The 24,561-nt window shown below is 49.2% G+C and overlaps 1 protein-coding gene across 1 annotated transcript in view; it reads right to left on the bottom strand.

Moving 5' to 3' along the window:
* Positions 1 to 24,561, bottom strand: part of abi1a (abl-interactor 1a) — a 55,024-nt gene that overhangs the window by 21,665 nt on the left and 8,798 nt on the right. The window contains 2 exon segments of the mRNA XM_036520993.1: positions 587 to 763; positions 17,725 to 17,892. Of these exon segments, the coding sequence (XP_036376886.1) occupies positions 587 to 763; positions 17,725 to 17,892 (345 nt within the window).

Raw genomic sequence — 24,561 nt, 5'->3', positions numbered from 1 at the left:
CACCACCTATCATTCACCAAAATGACAACAGGGAGCAATATACTGCAGCTTAATTCAATCTGCCTGACGGGGCGAATTGATCCCGTGATTAATGGCGGAACAGAGCCTGGATCACGGTGAACCCCGGCCGCCCGGGCCCTGATGCTCTTAGAGCTGTCCGTGGGCCTCCTGAATAAAATCTCCAAGCAGAGGGCCTGTGTGGTGGTTAGCTCACTGTGTGTGTGGACCACGCAGTACAATTTTTTGAAAAAGTGCGAAATGGGACAGCGGGGGAGCAGCCTTAAAACAACTTTAGATTTCACAGCCTGAAATTACCTGAGCTCTGCACCTTGAAGCAGAAAATGATTTTTTTAACATGAAATATAAGTGGTCTATTAAGGAGAGCATCCACGTTAAGGTGCTTTTTAAAAGTTGCGTGCATTCATCTAACACTGGTGTTCCATATAGCAATGTCTTCCTAAGAACAGCGCCTCTTCTTAACAGGGCCGTTAAGCAGCGCAATGGTTTTGGTGGCTCTACTACAACACCCACAACCCTCAGCGTGCCTGCATGTGTTAATGAGGCAATCTGCAGATTGGACCCTTACCTTGACCCCGTGGCCCACGTCATCCAGCACGGTGTAGTCTATGGGCTTCCGGATATACCTCACCGGCCTCTCCATGTTGGCAGGGGCGATGATTTTGTGGGTCCTCGATGTGTTCTTGTTCGTCGTCAAAATACCAATCTCTCGCCTGGCAACCTTCTCCTTGTGGATATCCACAGTCTGGGAGAGAGAGACACAGGGCAGAGGGGGAAAAAAGAAAAAAAAAAAAAGAACATGAGTACGATATAGAAAAAGCTGGGGGGGAGGGGGCTTTAATTCAATTATACGCTCGTCAATGTAATTAAACTGCGGCACTGCCATTTACATAGCCGAGCTCTTAATCCAGTTACACAGATAATACACAATCAACAAAGTCAATTACTGGGCGTAATGCCGGACAAATTGCATGATGATCCCTTCATGGAAACATAATTCACGCCGCGTCTGCAGTCGTTCCTGTAATGGGTACTGACAGACAGACTACGAGGAAGATGGAGAGAACAGACGGATGATTAGGCTTCTGTCAGTACCGATCTTAAGATGGAATCCCATCGCCCCTCAGGATTTGGGGATTAGACTCTGTAAACAGTCAGTCAGAGGGAGTCCTGCTGAATCCATATCCGCCAAGGCCGTCAAATGTACAATCGGCACTGCGATCATGAGCGTTGGGGGTATAGCTCAATGGTAGAGCATTTGACTGCAGATCAAGAGGTAGACGGTTCAAATCCAGGTGCCCCCTGGTGCTTTGATGGGTGGTAGTGTAGCACAGTGTTTTGGAGCAGGGCTTGTAACAAAAAGGTTGCTGGTTCAGCTCCCCACAGCTGCTGCACCCTTGGGCAAGGTACTTAACCCACAATTGCCTCAGTAAATATCCAGCTGTATAAATGGATAATACGTAAAAATTAAAACTGGGTAAGAGCGTCTGCTAAGTGACAGCAATATAATATGCAATGTAATTTGATCGAGCAGAGCCGCAGAGAGAGACACAGGAGTCAGGCCTATGAGATGCTTAGCTAACACCCAGCTGGAGCTAACTGAAGATCCTCCCAGAGCCCTCCTCTGCATACTTTGTCTATTACACATGCCACTCCTCAGCGCTCATTTGGACAGAAGAGGATCATAAAATCACTTAGCCCAGGGGCAAGGGAAGATAAACGCAGGAAATTTCACCAGCAGAAAGGGTGAGAAATTGCTCTTCTGTTTGATGAACGTCTCGCTGTTCTCTCAGTTAACTAATTGCAGCCCTGTCTTTTAACATGCCCATTCCCAGCAAAACATCCTCTGCGGGGGTGTGTGTGTGCGCGCGTGTCTGTGGGTCAGAGAGTAAGTCTGTGTGTGTGTGTGTGTGTGTGTGTGTGTGTGTGTGTGTGTGTGTGTGTGTGTGTGTGTGTGTGTGTGTGTGTGTGTGTGTGTCTGAGTCAGTGGCAGCTGGTGAACTCCAAATGGGGGCGGCAGAAATTACCTTTATTGGATAATTACCCTGATATCCCCAGACATGTTTTCCAATGTTTTGGCTGATTAATGCGGGTGCCAGGTTAAATTAGGATACCCCATCAGCAGCTGATTCCTTTTCACTTGACTGCATTTTAACGTGGCAGCTCCACCACCCACAGCCCCACTAAAGGGAACCAGAGTGACCTCACTGTTCTTCAGGAGGACACAGCCCGTGTCAGAAAAAAGGCTGCAACCTTAACTCAGCTGAGCCTTGCTCATACACCTACACTGGAGTTTCTCCGTTTCTCTGAACAGCGATTCTCCCTTCCTGTGTCTATGTACAGTACATTTCCTCAGGTGCAGTAAATGATACCACAATCCCCCTATAGTCACACGGGACAAAACAGACTGCGAGACACGACTGGGTGGAAAACCCGACAATCAAGGGCCACAGTCCAATGGCAGGGCTGAGGGGGTGGTCTCTGTGAGGTATCACAAACAACCCGCGGAATACCTTCACGGCATTGTGACATCATAACAAAAGAATGCAGCGCCACACCCACGCGCTGAGAACCGGTTGTAAGAGAACCTGCCTTGGAGATGGGAACAGTCTCAGCGGGGATGGCCTGCACTAGGGTCAGAGCTGATCCCAATTTCTGCAGCACCAATCGGCTTGGCGTTCAAGCAGATGCTCTGGGCAGGACGCCAGTTTATCACAGGGTCATTACCCACAATGCATCTGTTCTAATGCTGGAGGCCAAGAGGATACACAGTGGCCACCGTTTTTAGAGTCTTTGGAGCGACTGGCGGTTGTGGGGACTGAACGTCGCGACCTTCTGCTGTCAGGAAAGTCACTCCAGTCACAAGGTCACTGTGGCGGCTCTGCAGTTGCTGTTGTGTCACGTGGCTCGTCAACCTCCGCAAAAACAAAACGGGTCTGATCGGTTTTGGCCAGCGTCATGCCGGTCGCCCTGGAGTACCGCCACTCCCGCCGCATTCTACCGCTGTGCCGCCGCCGCCGTGCACAGACGGGACATTCAGGACCCTCTCGGCCCGAGAGAGGATGTTCCTGTTGCAGATGAAAGGCGACTTGTGTTTGCTGTGAAAGCCCAATAAAGCAAGCGTTTTCAGAGGACGGAATAACCCAACAGAGGATTCCTTTCACCTTCCTGCAGGCTAGAATAAGAGGAGCAGAGTCCCTCTTTTTTTCTTTTTCACTTCAGGCGGGCAGATTCCGAGCCTCGCCAATGGAAGCATTTGACTCTGTCCAGCTACAGATGTTTCGCAACAAATTTGCTCCTTCAGTAACTCCAGCATCACGTGAAACAAGTGAATATGAAGCCAACCCGCTAAGCACGGCAGTGTACTCTTCATTTATGGGTCAAAGAGGTTTCTGAGGGAGGCCCGTGCCTGCTTCCAAAATATGCAAAACAAAGCCATGCCCTTCACAACACATTTGGATCACTTTAAAGAGAGGACAGTAAGTACGGGATCTCCCTCTGTGATGCGTTTTCCTGTGGAATACTAAATGCTGAGCATTCTGTGGCTCTTCCACTGCTCCATCACTTCCTTCAGCCCCTGCACCATCATCTCAGTAGGAGACATGCGCTGATGGTCTGTAGAGCTGATCAGGGATCAGCTGCCTGTTGGACTACTGAAGCAAGCATGATTAACCCCCAGCAGGGACAGAGGCTTCCTGAGAAAAGTGTTAATGGCGTGTTAATGTGAATGCGTGTGTGTGTCTGTGTGTGTGTCAGAGAGAGAGAGAGAGAGAGCGCACATACGCAAGTGCGTGTTGGTTTATGTCGTTTACAAGAATGCCTTTTGCGAATACATGCGTTTGCCTTTGGGCATGCCAAAACATGTGTGTGTTGGTGAGAGACTCAGGTTATGTGTCAGCCTGTGTGTGTATGTGTGTGCGCATGTGTGAGAGAGAGAGAGAGAGAGAGAGAGAGAGAGAGAGAGAGAGAGAGATAATTATGTTTTATACATCTATATGTGTTTGCCTTTGGGCACGCCAGAACATGCGTGTTAGTGAGAGACTCAGGTTATATGTTTGTGTGAGTGTGTGTGCGAGTGTGTATGCGCGTGGGGGCCTCCCTCTTAAACAGACACTGCTGGTACTCTACATTCACCGGGTTCTTTCATAATACCATAATCATTGTGTATCGATACAAGATGACACGGAACACGAACGTTTCTGAAACGCCAGCTCGAACCCTTCAGGTCCTTACAGGAATTACACAAGTATGAGATCTTGGCAATCGATCGCTTGGGCTCTGTTGATAAAGATGGAGAGGTTCTAATTACGCTGGAATGCAACAATAATCTCCTGCAAACTTTGCTGAACAAACAGCCGTGCAGCTGGCATGAAAAAGGAAGTGAAAAGGCTGAGTGGGGGGGTGTGATTTCACCTCCTTCCTGTGCCGAATAAAGGCCTTTCCTCACGGAACTCGGAGGCACTCCGATGAGATCACAACAGTTCCCTTCCTGCTAACCTGCGAGGCCTGTGCTTGGGCCCGACCTGTCCTCACCTCGGCCCTCCACAAGTCTTTCATGAGCAGCTGTGACACCCTGGGGCACAGCGTGAGGCGATTCGCCGCACACTCATTCACTGGCAGCCAATGAGCTCCCTGGAGGCCCATCTTTACCCACAATGCTCTGCATCTTTGGCTCCAGAAGATGAGAGTAATGGGCAGGTCCCTGCGCACGTCTCTACGGTACACTGGCTCGAAATTTCGACAGCCTCCCCACTTCTTAGCTATCTTCCTCTCTGTACTCACACCTCCAGTCTGTCTCCGTGCTAGTTCCTCTTACCCGTACCCTGTCCCAACTCACACCCCATTGCTCTTTTCTTCCTCCCTGCACTGCAGGAGGGGGATGGAGGGACAGGGGGCGCTGGGGCAGGCTGTGGGTGTTTGAGGCATTAGATTTACATTATATGAGTCCTTACCTTACCTTGCTTTATTTAGCGGACACTCTTACCCAGAGCAAGTTACATATAGTGGGTTAAGCACCTTGCCCGAGGGTACAACAGCGGAGACGTAGTGCGGAATCGAACCAGCAAAGTTTTGGTTATAAGCCCTGCGCCTTCCCGCTAAGCCACACTGCCCTCCCAGGCAAAGAGCCTTAGTGATGTTTAATCAAAGGGGACCGCGTGGATGAGAGAGGACGGCCGGACACCCCAAGGTCCTGCCGAGCAGGAGAGCGGGCCTCGGGCTAAGCTAGGCTGAGCTCATTTCAGCACTGACTGTGATTCACCAGCTCCAGGGTCCAACAGCCATGAGCTCTTCTCCATATAGTACTTCTTTGCAGCGCAATCTTCTAAAACATCTCACCCAGCCCTTCCACAGAATTCTCATCCCCCAGGGCCATGCTGATCATTAGGGCCTCTTAGGAGGCCTTCTGTGCTACTGTGATCTAGTCACTGTGCGATAAATGCTAGCATATGTACCTGACTTCCCTTACTTTTCTAGGGGCTCATTTAACTTGGACGGATACACCTCTGTTCTCTTGTGCTGGAGGTCACTCTGGATAAGAGCGTCTGCTAAATGACTACAACGCAATGTAAATGAGGTGTCGTGGTGTTATCAATACAGCGGATGTCATCTCACCCACAGCAACACACCCTATGACTAACATTTGGTGCACACCCTAACTAATTTTACCTTCAATGACTTAAACGTTCACTGGTTTACCATCATCACTGTTTCCGCAGTTACACATTTGAACAGGGCCATTCCCAACAACGCGCAAGCAGACAAACGCAGTGTGGCGCGTAAATCACCCGACGGGGCGGAATTTCTGGGCCTCGCGCGACATTCGACATCTGTCCTCACACGCTCCTCACCGGGAGAGTAAAACTTCAAACGCCGTTACCGTGGCGAGGGGAAAAAAAAAAAAGCCAGCCGATTGGATGTAAAAAGGCGTTTCAGCAGTTTCGCCCCGGAGACCGAAAACGGCACCCTCAGAGACGCATCTGCGTTGCCGATCGGGCAAAACGGAGTATCTCCGAAAAAGCTTGGCTTTTAAAATAACTTCGGTTTGTGTAACAGCCCTCCAAAAACACTCCCTCTGTGCCACGGTTTGGTTTGCCCACGGCACAAACGCGCCCGAGGTTAAGAATAGCATGCTCTGCACATGATTATTTTTAGCCAAAAAAAAAAAAAAAAAAAGAAAGAAAAAGGACGACGCCTAGAAGTTTCAGCAGGCAGTGGAACAGCGCAAATGTCACCAGCTTCCTGCCAGATAGTGCACTCAGAGAGGATGCGCCCCCCTCTCTAGCCTCGCCCAGGAGGCCCACAGAGGCCTGTGAGCGAGAGTGTGTGTTTGTGTGTGTTTGTGTGTGTGTGTGTACGCTGGTGAGTGAGGGTATGAGCTTTTCACAGCTGTGTGTGCAAGGGTGTGCGCACGCTGGAGAGAGAGGGTCTGGGCTGGTGATGGGTGCGTGTGAGTGTGTGTGAGGTGTGCTATAGAGAGGGCTTGGGTTGGTAATGCCTGTGTGAGAGAGTGCGTGTTTGACAGAAGGCGCAGTTTGACTATGGCCATGTGTGAGCATACGTGAGAGGACGAGAGGGTGAGAGAGGGCAGAAGAGAGTGCATAAAAGAAGAAAGTGCGTGATAGAGTGTGCAAGAGAGAGTGCGAGGGGGAGAGAGTGCGCGAGAGAGGGCTCGGGCTGGTCACGGCTGGTTTGCGAGCCTGTGGAGGCCTGCAGCGAAACTCAGCTGAGGAGCTGTGATGACAGAGGGCCTTCCCAGCTTTAACGCCATTTCCCCTCCCCCTACCCCTCTCCCCTCCCCTCCCACACAGCTGTTCTCAGGTCAGTGTCAGACAGAATACCAGAGCCCGTCCCACTGTAGCAGGAACCCACAAGAGTGTCGGCCTGCCCTCTCCGGGATGCGTTTCTGGATCTCTGAGGCCTTCCATAAAGAACAAACTTCTTCACATAAATTTAACACCAGCTCGCTAAAACACTTTTCTAAACCCTCAGCGGAGGGGAAAAGGCCAAACACTGATAAGCCAAACATTCTAATTGGTTGTTTTTTTCTGCTTGTGGATAAAGTAAGCAGAGAAATTAAAACCCAGGTCAAACAATTGCTTTATATGAACCTTTGAAGAAAAATAAGCTCCATCGATACCAAAAAAGGTCACTACATTTGCCCTGAATCATCTTGCTATAACAGAAACCACTTCTCTAGTAACCAACAAATAAAGGCTAATAAACAATAAATGCTAAATAAATGCTTTAAACAACAGGAGTAAAGCCAAGCGATGGAGGTTTTCATGGCCTGGGAAAACGACGATGACTTTAAGGCAAGCAGGACCCTCCACCCACTTCCTGGATCTGTTTGTGTGAGAAACTACCACACAGAGATGGAGAGGGAGATGGAGGGAGGGAGGGAGAGAGGAGGAGACAGAGAGAAAAAGGGACAAGGAGAAAGGGAGGGGGAAGAGAGAAAGAAAGAGGGCCATGAAAAGAGATGCCAATGTGATGCCAAGAGCCAGGTCAGCAGTAGTCCCCTTCACCAGCTCATCCTGCAGTTTTTTACTCTGACCCCCACTAACATGAAGCACAGTCAGACCAACCACAGCAATCAGCCTCACAGACATTCGGACATGTAACACCCAATATCCTCACAGGCAATCAGACCAGTAACACTGAGTGGGCACCATCCCAACACAGAGTCAGCCCAATCACATCACCACAAAAAGCAAATTTACATCACCCACTAGCACATACACGTACACAAAATCACAAAGCAAACCCAAGCACCCCTGGACTCTAAAAAGATGATGCACTGGGGCCTCTAGCCAGACAATCGGTCAGCGGTGAAAGATGGAAAGCTAGGTAAACATTCTGACAAAGTACTGAGTCAGGTGCCAGAGCCTGGCAAACCGTAGCCATCACAGGGACACCTGGTACCCCAGACTGGACCGGCTGCTCTCACACTGCAGTCTGAGAGGTAACGGCAGAGTTGCGCTTCATCAAAAAATGTGAAAAGCAAAGCAAGTCAGAGACACCGACCTCCCAAAAATAACACAATCCGATCCGCAAATCCCTGTCCTGCAGGACAGAGACAAATTACCCAGCCTCCTCGGAGAGGACCTGAGGTGTTCCACACTGGAAGCTCGATGTGTTCCGGGCCGCAAAAGCCGAGATTACACAGGGGCAGGTCTCTACAACAACCCTGTCTTTTCAGACTGATCATCCCACGGTTTAATGTTCGATTTCTCTTTATTGTACTGCGGTTGTGAAATGACTGCGTTACAATTGATCTTGTAGCACAATGAACAGCGGCAGTGATCATTGCCACTGCATTGTTATTGCCCCTCCTGTTCACTGTGTACGCGCTCAGGCAATGCTAACACGCTGTAAAGGCGTCAGACTGAAACTGGAAAATTGAAAACTGAGAGCGGAAGAGAGGTGGGAGGGAGGGACAGGAGAGAGGGAGAGGCAGACAGACTAAAAGAGAGAGACGGAGACAAAGAAAGAGAAGGAGAGAGTGTGAGAGAGAGAGAAAGAGGGATCGCCGTGTCATCCGTCATTAGCCAGACCGATGGCACCGTGCTCAATCAATCAATGGCGGACAGCGCTATTGAACGCAGCGAGTGTTTCTAATCGTTCGGCTACAACGGTTGCATAGCAGATTACACATCCATCCCCCTCAAGTGAGCTCAGAGGTAGTTCCAGAGAGAGCCAATAGCATCACAGCAGATTACGCCATCCAATCTCCTCCAGTCAGCTCAGAGGCAGCTCCAGAGAGAGCCAACAGCATCACAGCGGACTACGCCATCCAATCACCTCCAGAGAGAGCCAATAGCATCACAGCAGAATGACGCCAATCGCCTCCAGTAAGCTCAGAGGCAGCATTAGCCTGATATTAATATCCAGGATGTGTTTACATATACAGACACGAAAGACTTAACTGCTGCAAACGCTACTTCTAGAGTTCTACAAACCTCTTACTCTTCAACCTCCCCAAATTCTCCCATGTTACTCCCCTGCTGAAATCCCTCCACTGGCTTCCTGTCGCTGCCAGGATCAGATTCAAGACCCTGACCCTCGCCTTCTCTGCAGTCAACAGGACAGCCCCTGCCTACCTCCAAGAACTCATCCAGCCCTACACACCAGCCCGACCCCTGCGCTCAGCAGCAACTGGACGCCTCGCTCCTTGCATGGTCAAGGCAGGAGGTGCTCGTTCTGCCGGACATTGGCGTTTCACCTACATCGCTCCCCAGTGGTGGAACGAACTCCCGGTCTCGCTACGGACAGCTTCTTCACCCCAGTCCTTCAGACGGGGCCTGAAGACGCACCTCTTCAGACTCTACCTGGACTGACCCAGCACACAATTGCTGCCCCCCCCCGCCCATCAGTGCTGTCGTAAATTGCTGTGCTTTTTAAATTGTGCTTTTAAATTTGTCTCTTGTTGCCGCCTTTACCCTGACGCTCATTGCGCCGTTTGAAGTTGTCGAAGTCCGCCGTTTGAAAGTGTATCGTATTAGCTGTCCTATAGGCTGTAATTGTACAAATCTAATAGTACTATGTCCTCAAGCAGACGCTGCTCTCAGCTGAGAACTGTCTCATTGTGGAACTGTACACATCCTGTCCCCGTACTGTCGCTATACTTGCTGTATGCACTTTTGTAAGTCGCTTTGGATAAAAGCGTCTGCTAAATAAATAAATGTAAATGTAAATGCACTCGCTGGTGCGTGCAGATGAACGGAGCAAGGATAAGGTCATTTAATCACTCTGGATATAATCTAAATATATGAGATTACATTGTCATTTAGAAGACCCTCTTATCCAGAGCAACTTACATAGTTTTATCCATTTATACACTGCCACCCAGGATGCTGCGTTGGTCACAGAAACATCTGTCTCTCATTTAAAGCCAGTTGGCCCAGGGAGCTGATGATGGGACCGTACCAGTGTAACGAGCAGAGATTCAGCTCTTCAGGGCCGTGACACGGTAACACACCCAAGCCTGGCTGAAGGGCCGTAGCCAGAGAAAGCAAGTTTTTTTTATTTTTTTTTTTTTTATCCTTGTCCTTCAACAAATAATTTCACTCCTTCACTCATGGATGCATCTCAATGGAGAGAGTGGGGGGGAGGGAATTTTTTTGGTCGATCAAGAGGGAGCATTCTGTGGAAGAATACTTCAGCGGCCCACCCCTACCGACTGGCAAATGGGACGATGCGCTCTATTTAAAGTCCCGCATTTGTGTGTGTGTGTGTGTGTGAGAGAGAGAGAGAGAAAGAGACAGACAGGGAACAATTTAGGGTGGCCGGTGATTCACAGGAGAGTCGGTGTCATGCGGTGACACACTCAAACCGAGCCCGAGGGTTTCGCACAACGGCCCACGCTGCTGCTAAACCAACAAACACGGCGAGGGTCAGAAAAAACACGCCAAGGCTGAGTGCCGAAGGAAAACTATGCATCTCCGTTTGACGTTCGGGGGAAATTCACCGCTCCCTCACACACATGCTGCACAGGGCTGGCCATGGCGCTGCCCGACACGCAGGACCCACTCTGTTTCCAGAGGGAAACTCATCAGAAACCTCTGCAAATGGTTTTATTTTACTTTAATTTATCTCTTTATTATATTCATTACTGGCTGTGTATTTAACCATTCCTCACATCCGGACCGGCACGACGACTCGGTTTATGAAGCAATTCGCTGTGTATACGGAGGGGTCAGCCACGGTAATTTCCAGAGAAAGGAGAGAGGGAGATTACTGTGAGGGAGAGAGAGAGAGAGAGAGGAAGGGAGAGGGCGAGAGGAAGGGAGAGGGAGAGAGAGAGAGAGAGAGGAAGGGAGAGGGAGATTACTGTGAGGGAGAGAGAGAGAGAGAGAGAGGATGGGAGAGAGAGAGAGAGAGAGAGAGAGAGAGAGAGAGAGAGAGAGAGAGAGAGAGAGAGAGAGAGGGAGAGGGAGAGGGAGAGGAAGGGAGAGAGAGAGAGAGAGAGAGAGGAAGGGAGAGGGAGAGATCTTAATCGATGGGTGAGCCAGAGGAATGGACACGGGAAAGCAGGGTTTACTTTGCAGAATCGGCTGTGCTGATAGCTGGAGCGAAAGAAGGGCCTTATAGAGGGCGGCCTTCTCTGAGAGAAAACATGACATTATTGTCATTTAGCAGATACCCCCTTCCAGAGTGACTTATTCGCCCTCATCCCCGAAACTGTCGCGCGAGGCTCGGAGCCTCACCTCGTAATTGCGCTTGCCGGGGATTAACAACCGCTGCGGCCTAGTTAGTACCCATGCGTGTCTCTCTCCATTTATCTCCGTGTTCCTTTCTCCCTCTCTCTCTCTGTATTGCTCTCTGCCTCTTTCTCTCTATATTCCTCTCTCAACTCCTCTCTCCCTCTTTCTCTCTCAATTCGTCTTTGTTTCACCCTGTGTTCCACTCTCTCTGCTCCTCTCTGTATTCCTCCCTCCCTATTCCTCTCTGTATCTCCCTCTCTCTCTCTCTCTCTCTCTGTGCCACCTCATTACCCCGCCCCCCGCTCCCCGCTCGGCCTGTCTGCCTCTCTCACCCTAAAGCCCCCCCTCCGGGCATCAGCTCTCAATGCGGTGTCCCAGCACCGAGGCCCAAATTAATCACTTCCACACAGCCTAATAAACCACACAGGAACGCCCCACAAGAGGACTCCCTTACGCTCATTAACACACATGTACATGGACTATATTCATATATTTGTTTTGCTATCGTCACCACTTCTTTGCTCAACAGATGCTCTTAGGCTGGGAAGAAAACGGCACACAGCTTAAATTCCACGTGCGATCGTTCATACAGTCCGACATTTCATGCAGCCGTGCTCCATCGCACGCGGGGAGGGACGCCACGCGGGGACTCGAACCCACAACCTTCGGGTCACAAGCCCACTTCCTTTAACCACAGGTCACACCGGAGCTCTGTTTCTGTTTGTGGTGCTCTTCGCGCTATGAACACAAAGGGGTTTCAGAGAGGCGACAGTGAAAACAGTGTGTGAGAATGATTTCACAGCTAGCTCGGCCCTGCATTTGATTAGGTTGCTTTCTGGCACGTCAGAGTGTATATATGCCAGAGGAATGGAACGAAACATGATTTAGTGTGAACGACTTTGGCAGGGGGATGTGGATCGGGGAGGGGTGGGGGCGGGGACAGGGATGGAGGGGGAAGGTTCAGATTCTCACATCATTTTCGCACGCGCTGTGTTGAAATCTCTTTCCGCTGAGCTGGCGACCGAGCCGGAGAGAGGAGAAAGCCTTCATCTGCGATCACAGAGGCTGCTTTTCTGATACCATCTCCCAGCTGTTAAAAAAGGCTTCTGGGAGTGGTCTGTGACAATAAAATAAAAACCCAGGGAAAGTGTTTGGTTAGACTACCATGCCTTGTGCCATTTACTGTGTCGCTGCCGGGTCAGTAAGCGGCCATTACATTACATTATTGGCATTTAATAGGTGCTCTTATCCAGAGCGACTTACATCGGTTACAGTTTTTTTTTTAACAATGTTATCCATTTATACAGCTGGATATTTACTGAGGCAATTGGGGGTTAAGTACCTTGCCCAAGGGTACAGCAAGAGTGCCAAAGTGGGGAATCAAACCGGCAACCTTTCGGTTACAAGTCCTGCTTCTTAACCACGATGCAACACTGCCGCCCCTTAAGTGGCCAATAGCATTTCAGAGAACGGCCCTCGGTGACCTCTAAGGCAGGGGTCAGCGCAGGCCGGCAGTGCTTTCTGAAGTCTGACGGGGCGATTCTCTCTGAGCCAGGGAAACACGGCGCGTCGCTGGGCAGGGAGAACAAAGCCCTCCCTGTGCAACTTCTCTGCAGCAGGTAAAGAGTCCTCATTTAGCTCCTTAGATACAGCGCGGGGGGAAAAAACACAGTCTGCCTCAGTGCTACATCCACTGAATTTCAATGGCAGGGAGCAGCTTTTCTGTTAGCATACACAGACACATATACACACACACACAGACACACGCTCGTACACACACATGCACATAGACAGTTATACAAACACACAGACAGCCACAGACAAAGACACATACTATGCACACACAGACATGCATAGACACACACATACACAGATACAGATACAAAAAGTCTCACAGACAGTTATACAAATATGAATACACGCTCGCTGTCTCTCGCGCACACACAAACTCACACACACTCACACACACTCACACACACTCACACACACTCACACACACAGATATTCCTGTGTTCGGCCAGGATCATGGAGAAGGCTCCAGCACAGGAAACTATAGCCACTCCAGCAGTGTGTTCTATAAGGGAGCCATGACACAGCAGCAGCTCCACACCACGGGCACACCCTCTCCGGTCAGGAGGGCAAGAGAGCACCCCGCCCGGCGGGACCAGCAGTCCCCACCCCTCCCCCCACCCTACCCCCACCCCCCCCGCACTGCCCCTGCAGCCTGGGTGTGCCTGCCTACGCTCAGAGACACAGGAAAACGTACATCTGCCCTGTAACACCAGTTCCTACCACCCTACTCCACAGGGATCTCTACCCATGAATCACCAGCTAAAGAACTCCCACTACAACCAACCTACTCTACAGGGTTTCTATCCATAAATCACCAGCTCCAGAACTCCTACTATAACCACCCTACCATCTACAGAGATGTCTGCCCTTAAATCACCATTTAAAGAATTCCTACTACAACCACTCTATTTCACAAGGTATTTACCCATAAATCACCTGCAAACGAACTTCTACTATAACCACTCTACTCTACAGAGATACCTGCCATCACCAGTTCAAGATCTACAGTAACCACCTAACTCTACAGAGATGTCTGTCATTAAATCACCAGATAAAGAACTACTACATCCTACTATGCAGAGCTATCTCCCATTAAATCCCAAGCTAAAGATCTACTACAACTGTCCTACCATACAGAGCCATCTGCTACTAAATCACAAGCTTTCTACTACAGGCATTCTACAGTACAGATATCTGTCATTAATCACTGGCAGAGAAACCCACACCCCAGACTTCCAGCTAAAGAACTCCAGCTCTACCACAGGCAGAACATACCTCACTCACTCTCTTTGCAAGAATCAGGTCTGACCAGCTTGTGATTCTCATCAGAATGTCAATGCTTGCAAGCCAAGCATGTTCATCATTAGCAAGTTACTATTAGGCATCTCATTCTTTTCTGGCAGTCATTCCTGAGAAGCTGGTGTTGCACATATTCCCACGTGTCCTGATCGTGTTCTTCAGGGCAAGCCGTGGGGAGGTATGTGATAGGCTCTGTGAGGAAGACATACAGCCAATCAGGGCACCCTGAGGTGACAGCTAAAGATGGACCGCTACTGGTCTGGCCCTGTTCCCATCTATAAACATGCCTCCCTGTATTCCTCTATAAGAGGTTAGACTGGGCTTAAAATATTGATCGCTTCAATGGACTGGCATACTACAGAAATCAGTCAGAGCACCAAGCACACATGGACACATGTGCACACACATGCACTCATGCACAAACAAAGACACACACATGCGTACACACAAAGACAAACACGCACACAAAGACAAACACACAAAGACACACACACATGCATACAGCCACAGAAACGCGCACACACGCAAGCATATATACTCAGAGACACACAAATACGCACACAATAAACTGACACACATCCTTAATCTTTTCAGCCATGCAAACATCCTGTGGGGTCACATTAAAATTTGTGCTTTACTCTCTACACAAATCAAGCCCGCCTTCCCTCTCAGAAGATGAAGGACAAAAAGCCAATTAGTGACCAGCACCAGCCTGGGGCAGGGCTGCTTGTGTTCATTCTCATCTGAGGGCAAGAACACCAGCAAGAGATTGGGATTCAGGTCTCAAGGAGAGGATGCTGACATACAATTCTCAATAAGACAAGGCAGAGGATACTGGGATTCAGGTCTCAATAAGACACAGCAGAGAACGCTGGGATACAGGTCTCAATAAGCCCAGGCAGAGAACGCTGGGATACAGGTCTCAATAAGCCCAGGCAGAGAACGCTGGGATACAGGTCTCAATAAGCCCAGGCAGAGAACGCTGGGATACAGGTCTCAATAAGCCCAGGCAGAGAACGCTGGGATACAGGTCTCAATAAGCCCAGGCAGAGTATGCTGGGATACAGGTCTCAATAAGCCCAGGCAGAGTATGCTGGGATACAGGTCTCAATAAGCCCAGGCAGAGTATGCCGGGATACAGGTCTCAATAAGACCAGGCAAAAGGACACTGGGATAGAGGCCTGCACTGCCTGCCTGCCTGCCTGCCTGCCTGCCGCCCGTGACCCCTCATTCCTGAAGCTATCTTTAGGAGGGATTGCCATGGATACTGACCATACGCACACACAAACGTCTGGGAACAGAGTGAAAAAGCCCCTCGCTGTGTCAGTAAGGTACTGCGAGAGCTCTGTGCCACAAGGCCACTCCTGAGCTCCACGCATGGTAGCCAATTCATATTTACTTCCATTTAACAGACACTCCAGAGCGGCTTACAAAGCCAGCGTACAGGGAGGACAATGGAGAAAAAATATTTATTTACTTTCTGACTTGTTTCCTTAATTAGCAGACACCCTTATTCAGGGTGCAACACACGGATTTATATGACATATTACCTGTTTATGAAGCTAAGCCAGTACCTTGCTCAAGACTATAGTGACCCATCTCAAACCTGCACCTTTCAGACAGCAAGCCCAGTTTTTAACTGCTGCTGACACTGCCGCAGCTATTAACCGCCAACCAATCCTAATTTTCCCCCCAATTACAGCTTTAAAGGATGGAGATTAGAGCTACGCTGTGCTTCCCCTGGTAACTGCAGACCTGCAGCGGTGTTCAGGCGCTGAGCAGCCCCTGAAAATGCGCTTTGCACAAAATGCCTTCGCAAAATGCTTTTTTCACGATTATCTGGAATACTCGTGACCGTTTCCAAGGAGACTGTGAAAAGGGCACCAGTGCAGACAGCTTACCTGCTCCAGTGCCGACAAGGACCCAGACGAGAAGCAAAGTCTCTTTTTTTGTGTGTGTGTGTGTGTGTGTTTGTTTGTTTAGACACAAAATTCCTGGCATTTCAGAAACATTTCAAAACCATGTACTGTCCTTCACATAGCTACTTTTCCAAATGGGGTATGAATCATTCCCGTTTAGCGCAACGGCTAATTTGCACTTCCTCTTGGCACAACAGCTGGTTGAGATGACGGTGGATGGAACATGTTGCTCGATTGAACTCACTAAGCATTCTGTAATCTGTTCTGGCTCAAGATGACTCTCTGGGACACGCATCGATCCAGCTCAGAGGCCACCAGCAGTCTCCGGTTCTCACTCTACACAGGACTGAATCCATTCTTGAGGCAAACGCTCACAAACAACAAATGCAGTGGCCCAGAGAGCAACAGTCAAAGAGGGAAAACTGAACCGAGTCAGCCTGGCTGTCACCACGGTTAGCAACGGCATCGCAGATGTAACCCACAAACGCAATCTTGCAAAGAATGTTTTCTGCGTTGCCAGGCGATGAGGAAGTAAACAAACACCGGCACAACCGACGCAGGAAGCGCTCGCTTACACCGGCTATATTCCCATAATGCATTGCGAGAGTCTGCTTGCAGGCCACGAGAGAGATGACCTGTTCCGGCCGTCCCCAGAGGAGCTGGACCTGCAGATGGGCCAGATATCTGTTCCTCTCACTTTCATATCTATGGCCAGTCTTCCGTCTCAAAGCAAAGTATTCATCACTCAACTGGTGAATGTGAATGGTACAATCACCCTCTGGCTGATTAGAGGAGAGGAAGGAGCTTCCAGAAGCACAGGCTGTTCTGAGATCCTGAGTGTTCTTACGAGCCAGCCTCGCCTCTCTGCTGCGTCTCGTTATGTTTCAGAAGCAAAGCTTTCACTGCGGGTTCTATTTGAGATGAGGAGACGCTACAGATTTTATCCGAGCGCCCAATGATATTCTGACCTTTAGTTTATCACGAAGACATTTTAAAAGATCTTTTTTTTTCCCCGTAGTCCCTTTTCAAACAGCAAGAAAAACACTCCTTTCTGACTCTTTGACCTTTTGACCTTGTGGCACATACTGATCATACCATTACAATACATGATATAAAGGCAACTTCAAGCCATAGTCAACAGGATTTGAACACTTATAAAGCAGGTATAGCATCTCAGAGTAATTCTATTAGTGTCCTTATGTTCTTACACATCATTCCACTTGGAACGGGTTCAAAGGATAACCAACAGCAGGCTCAGACCAGCCATGTGGGTTTATGAGGACACTGGACAGATCTCGCTGACAGGGGGAATGAGATTAAGGAGACAGTAACTACAGTAACTGCTATGTTAGATTATTCCTGGCATCTGAGTTCGTTACAGTAGTGAACAAGTGGGAAAAAAAATGAGTCAGAGAACTGGCACAGTTGGGGGTGGGGGTAGCAGTCAGTGTGTTGGAACTCAGCCCAAGGGATTGGGGGATGCGGAGGTCGGGGGGGGGCACTTGCTGTCAAGTGAGGGCCATAGAATGCAGTCAGGTTCATCAGTGGCTGGAGAGCAGAGCAGTCAGTGAGTCGGGACTCGGTCCAAAGGGGGCTATCAGTTGGGGCAGCTTGCTGTCGGGGGTTGGGCGGTGGGTGGAGCTTTGGGGGGTGCAAGACGCAGTCTGGTCCGTCAGCAGCGGAGAGGATGGGGCGCGTCCCGGCGGGCTCACCTGGGAGATGTGGTTGATGGAGGACTCCATCCTGCGCAGCTGGGACGCCTGGATGTCCAGCAGCTGCAGCACATTGTTGGCTAAGGCATTGATCTGGTAGGCCACGCTCGCCAGGGACTGGGTGGTGTAGGCTTTGGTCTCCTCCAGGGCTTTCCGCTTGTCCTGGGCCTGCAGAGAGAGGGGACAGGGATGGCACAGGGGGGGGTCAGGATGAGGCCAGTCAGACACCCACACCAGAGGAACAGCAGAGCCGCTGCGTTTGAGTTCATTTGTGTTTACAAACTGTTGCTCGTTCAGCTTAAACGGATACTCTTCTGTTGTTTTGTGTTGGATGTTGCTCTGTGTAAGAGCGTCTGCTAAATGAATGCAAAGTAATGTGAAAGCAGCAGGGTAGCATAGTGGTAAGGAGCAGGGCTTGTAACTGAAAGGTTGCTGGTTCGATTCCCTGCAGGGCTTGAGATAGCGGGATAGCAGGACAGCACCCCCCCCCCCCCCAATTTCCTCACCCCCAGACCATCCTCAGAACCTGACCTCAGAAGAACAATGCTTCCTGGAATCCGCCTGTTGTAGTACTTTGCCAAATTCTGAGAAGACACCAAAGCTCAAGGATTCCCTGGCGTCAGGCCAAAACATATAAAAAACACAGAGAGGACCCCCTCTTTGGAATACAGCGTGGCCGTGAGCCACCGTGACACGCTCCCTCGCTGGACAGAGCCATCCGACAACCGGACAACATGGCGGGGGGCGGGGTCAGAGGGGTCTTCCCTCCACACTTACAATTAGAGTGAGGAATCATAGGAATGAGAGGGCCGGGGCTTGAGTTAGCATAGCGGACCTGCCGTTACCTGCTCCTTCACCGAGGCCACGGGATTCCTCTCTCTGTGGCCAAGCACTGCAGACAGGGGTCTAAACCTGCACTGCGGCTCGAAACGGTCACTGATCGTCTGTGCCACCAGCAACTTGAATAAACAAGTACTGGCACTCAGAGATCAGTGAAAACAGACACAAAAACCCGAGTCAGTTAAAACAGGCAGCCAACGAGTTTAATCTAAGTCTGGGAATCACTGATTTCTCCTGAATGCCTCACACCGATCAGAGTAATTTTTTTTCTTTTTTACATACATACATACATACATACATTCTGCACTGACGTAAAGCCACATTTCTTCCAGCAGTAAACCTCAGTTCATCTCAGACTGAGGCAATGTTCTCTGTCCCACCCCGTCATCACTTGCAAAACACAGCATGTAAGTTTAATCCAACTGACAAACTGTAGATCTTAAGAGTATAACTACACCCTTATGACTAGCAAAATGGGGGGAAAAAAATGCACAAACATTTTATGTTCCTCTCCTCAAAGGAATGAAGTAACAGATGAGAAGAATGCTAGCAGCCTGGGGGGAATGAGGGGAGATTCCTCAGGAGAGTCTTCACTCTGAGGAAGCCATCTGTCTAAGGGCTGCATGCGCACACACACGCACTCACGCACTCATGCACTCACGCACGCACGCACAGAGACAATCATGCATGAGCATGCACTCACACACACATGCGCGCGCGTGCGCACACACACACACACACACAAACACATGCATGCACATACGTGCACAAAGACACACACAGGCAGACACACTTGCACACGCACACTCATCTGCTCGCACACACGCACTTGCGCAAATGCTTGCCCGTACACATATACACATGCACACGCACACATGCGCGCACATTTGACAGCCACTCATCTGCTGAATCCCCCCTCCTGGATACACACAGTTCTCAATCCTGGACACACATACGCAGTGTGCCACAGTGGTTAAATCACCTTGTAACCAGAAGGGTGCAGGTTCCATTCCCAGGCAGTGCACAACTGTCGAGCAAGCCAACGTCAACCGCCTCAGTCAACAATAAGATGCGGATACAGATAAAACACTATGTACAATACCCTGGATATTATTATCAATACTCATAACACTGTGCGAAACAGACACTCAGCCTTCGAGCATTAAACCTGACCGCAGAAGGAAGCGCTCAACAGTATTCCAAAGACCTGACGCTGCCAGAGTGACTCAGAAACAAAATCCCCCCTGTGTTATTTTTAGAGTTCACTCAGACGGCGCTTGGAAACATCGGGGCCTATATATTATTCATTTCCTAAAGTTTAACAATTCCCAGAGAAGGCGATTCAGTCTGCTCTACGTGAGAGATGATCCCCTCCGAGCCTTTACACAGACGATTTCTCTCCTCGATCGGGAGGCGTTCTCTGTCCAAAATCTGGAGCAGAGACGGCCACGCCGCAGGCAACGCGGTCCCAGGAAAGCGATAAAACCGATGTTTTCGATAAACGTCACACGAACCGTACAAGCAACATTAATCTTGAGAAGAGGAAGATAAAGAGGGCTTTCTTGTATACCCTTACACTACAACATGCTAAATATGTTTCCTTTCAATGCATCATTTCAACGAGGAGAATATCATTCATCTACAGCCTTTGGATCGTTTTATGGAATTTAACTGGACAAAAAGGCTGTGTGCGCATATATTTTATCTAAATTCAAACTGGACCTGTAATATAACTGTAATGTAATGGTGGTAGTGTTGCAAAGTGGTAAGGATCAGGGCTCGTAACTGGAAGGTTGCTGGTTCGATTCCCCGTTGGGGCACTGCTGCTTTACCCTTGGACAAACTACCTAACCCAGCAACTGCCTCCAGGTGTTTAAGTGGATAACGTAAAAACTGCAACATACGTAAACTGCTCTGGATAAGAGTGTTGGCTAAAATGCCAATAATGTAATGTAATGTAAAGTAAACGACCAGGATGCCTCATACAGAACAGGGCTGTATTTAAACCAAGTTAACTCAGTGTTACAAACTGCTGGTCTGGACACACGATGATCACCGATCCTGTTGGTGGTCTGGGCTCACGGCTGGACTTGTTGTGGGTGTAATAACACAGAAGCGCAATGTTCACTTGCACCAGTCGGGACGTCATCCTGCACACAGCAGTGTTTTTAAGGGGAGATTCATTTGTTCTCTGCTGCCGTTCACAGAATTATCACATGACTGCCAAGGCTCCAAGCAAAAACAAAATCACATGAAAAACACCAAATTATTGAAAACTGCAAGGAAAACAAAACAAAAATTGGTAATCCTTCCTTTGGGCTTCAAAACTAAATATCTTAGATGCATTAACCCAGAATAAGGTCACAGTGAATCAAGACAAAGTACAATAACAAGTATTACTGCTGCCCAGCATGGTGAAATATCTAACCCATTATCAGTCTAATTGCACCATAGCACAACAGCAAATAAAGGCGAAACGTGGGCTGCTTATGAGACTGTTTTTTGTTTTTTTTGTGTGTGAGACAAAATATTGAGAGCTGCCAAGGATTTTGCTCGGCTGAGATGAGCTTAAAGAAATTGGGTTTTACGGGTGAAATACCAATCTCTGCACGGAGACAAACAGCCAGAGATAAGCCTTTAGGGGAACCGGCGACACGTGGAGACGTGGCGCATGGCGCGGAGACCGGGCTGCGCGTCGTCATGGTTTCCTAGCCGTTTGCTCGCACTCCGCTTTTACATTACATTTATATTACTGGCATTTGGCACATACTCTTATGCAGAGCGACTTGCATCGGTTACAATTTTTACATGTTACCACTTATACAGCTGGACATTTACTGAGGCAATTGTGGGTTAAGTACCTTGTCCAAGGGTACAGCAGCAGTGCACAAGCGAGGAATCGAACCAGCAACCTTTCGGTTGCAAGTCCTGCTCCTTGCCACTATGCTATACTGCTGCCCCCAGACAGCAAAACGCACTTCACAGGCGATGAGAATGTCCTTCCGCTACCTCCAAAACCCCTACGGCCACCCTTCCAAGATCTAGGCTCTGCACCACTGACTAAAAAAAATAATGCTTAACAAGGTCAAACCGCCTTCCTGATATCTGCAACACTACGCCGCTTATCCGAAGGACGTTCTCAGAATGAAAAAGGTGTTTATTTTATCAACTCGAGGGTAAGTGGCAAGGCAGCGAAGAGAACTCACGCATTATGAACAAACGGAAAGGACACTGTGGTAAATTCCCATGATGCCTTTCCAGGACAGCCTAGCCTTTTACTGCTACAAAGTACAAAAATAATACACACTGCGGAGATAAGGGGGCGTATGTTTGGGGGACCGCAGTGGTTCTAACCTGACGGGAAGCTGCACTCTTCGTTCTACAAATATGCAACTCAGTACTAGTTTGTTTTGATACACTTTACAGTATAACGGAAAACGGTTCCGCCATCCGCCCTCCTCTGTCATCACAAACATCAACAGCAGTTTATGAGAGCGATCAATATTTTAGCAGGCTCCTCACAAATATACCTTTTAAAGTGCAAATCAAGAGGTTTTCTATGCCCAAACTGAGGCCTACTTCTACAGTGCTCCCATAACAATGCACCCAACTGATAACACTTCAACATAACCTGTGGTATAAAAGACAGATAAGAAAGGCAAACTGCCTTGAATGATTAACCCATAAAGGTGCGCTTTATCAGGAACGAGGTATACGTTTTCTGGTTCCATGGTGGCTGGCCCTGTGCGGAGAGAGGGGTGAGGGGTAAGGAGGGGATGGGGGGGAAAGGAAAGGTGATTTGTGGGCAGCGATGCTCACAACTCCAGGCCACAGCAGGAAGGAAAGCCCCCAGACTTCCTCCCTGGGGAATGGTCCCAAGGTCAGGCAGCGGAGCTCTCCCCTGCCAGCTGGGCTCAGAGCACAACCTGGGCCTCTCACAGTCCAGCACTGGCTGGGGTACTGGGAGATCCTCTCTACAGCACCGGGTACAGGGTTAAAGGGACATCCTCCACCCAGCATTGGGGACAGGGATACTGGGATATCTGCTATCTAGCACTGGCTACAAGGGAACTGGGGCATACTCTTATCTAGCATTGGATAAAGGGGAACATCCTCTATTCAGCACAGATGTCCTCGTGCTCCATGATCCCTGAGAGGGCTACACGCCCTCCAATCATCTCACTGGAACCAGCAGAATATGCAAATGAATTAAAATAACTATACTCATGATTATTTATTTCCTTGGCAGGCGCTCTCATACAGGGCGACTCATTTAGTCACATTTAATGAAGCAACTCAAGGTTAAGTGCCTTGCTTAAACATGCCCCTCCGAAGGAACTGATCTTGCAAGCTTTCTGGCAAACCCAGTAGCTTAATAACTGCGGCCTATTACTGCAACGTACTGCAGACAGCAATCAGGGTGTCACCCGATTTCTTTCCACGCTGTCTTTCCAGCAGCTTTAAGTATTACTCACCCACGTTGTGATTGCACCACTGAGGGGTGGTTCTGCCTGGTATAGTTTGCCTCTCTGCAACGCCACGGTCACACGTCTCCAAAACAAGTGACGATTTAAGCCAAATCCCTCTGGAATCCTCTCAAAGTGAGAATCCCTGCCTCTGATATTTTTTTTGTCCTTTCTGCTTTATCCTCTTCTTTCAGCCACAAGATAAAAAGCAGTATCTGGAATAGATAGAGGCAGCTAATGTTCCCTGCTCCGCGTGGCGCGGTGACGCGGGGGAGCTGACAGTGACGGCTGCCGCTGCTGTAACAGAGACGTGCTGGAACTCTCCCTCCAAAATAATGCGGTTCAGAGGACCGGAGGGCCCCAGTCCCCCTGCAGACTGTCGCACGCATACCCGAAAGCCCTGGAGGGAGGCACAGTCTAAACACACGGGGTAAGACAGTAAAAAAGCTACCTCACAGGAATGCACACAGCACAGGCCCGCCCCTTCGACTGCCACCGCCAATGATAATGTGACCGGCCATAACACAAAATACCCATAATCCTTTGTGCCATAATCCTTTATCAAGTGATTTACCGGAATAGTAGCAGACAGCCTAATCAAGGATGTTTTTATATCCATTTAGACAAGCTAGATATTTACAGTAGAAACAGAAGTTAAACAGTTAAAGTTGCTGAATCTTACAATGGTGTTGCCCAATCTGTAGATGGAACGTGCAAAAATATGGCAACGGGTCCAGCTCCTTAACCACTACATTACAGGATAATCAGCAGCAGGCTATGACCAGTTAGATGGGTTCACAGGGACACTGGACAGATCTCACTGACAGAGGGAATTAGATTAAAGGTATAGGGGGATCCTGCAGTAATAACTATTAGCTCATTCCAACCATCAGTAGAGAGATGGAATAACAAGTCACAGGGAAGCTACCCAATTCCAGAAGCCAATAGGAGCTGTGGAGACAGAACCCCGCCCGCTATAGGGCTGAGTGAATGTCCTCTGATTGGAGAAACCAATCACAGTGCAATCACCTGTCAGAGCGTGGCAAATGCAATGATCCAAATGCTGGAACAAGGAACAAAACCCATGTCACATCCTGGGGACCCTGGAGGGCTTCAGATGGGTTCCCATAATGCACCACTACAGAAATCTTCAAAGAACAGTGATACTTATCATTCTCGCTGAGCTTGAGGACGCTGGTTAAATGTAATTAAAGATAAGGAGGAACTGCGAAAAATCATGGGGGCAAATTCTTAAGGTTTAATTAACATTTGAAATATTGTTTTGCTATGTTACGTGAAATATGCGTTTTGTCGTTTTGTACCCCCTGCTAATTTCTGTGTCTCACTTTTCTGACCACACTGTTCCCCAGGGTGCGCCTTCTCTCTGAGATATCAGTGCCGCAGAGGCGGTGAGAACATTGGTTTCCTTTATCTCCCTGCCGTGACCCTCTGCTTCACCGGCCATGAGGGAACATGTACCGTCAGCTTTTCCTTCAACCGTGCCGGGTTTGGCACGTCAGACAGGGATGAC

The sequence above is a fragment of the Megalops cyprinoides genome, chromosome 2 (genome assembly GCF_013368585.1).
Source record: "Megalops cyprinoides isolate fMegCyp1 chromosome 2, fMegCyp1.pri, whole genome shotgun sequence".
Taxonomy (NCBI): Eukaryota; Metazoa; Chordata; class Actinopteri; order Elopiformes; family Megalopidae; genus Megalops; species Megalops cyprinoides.
The sequence above is the reverse complement of the archived record's forward strand: the minus strand, read 5'-3'. Positions and strand labels throughout refer to the sequence as shown.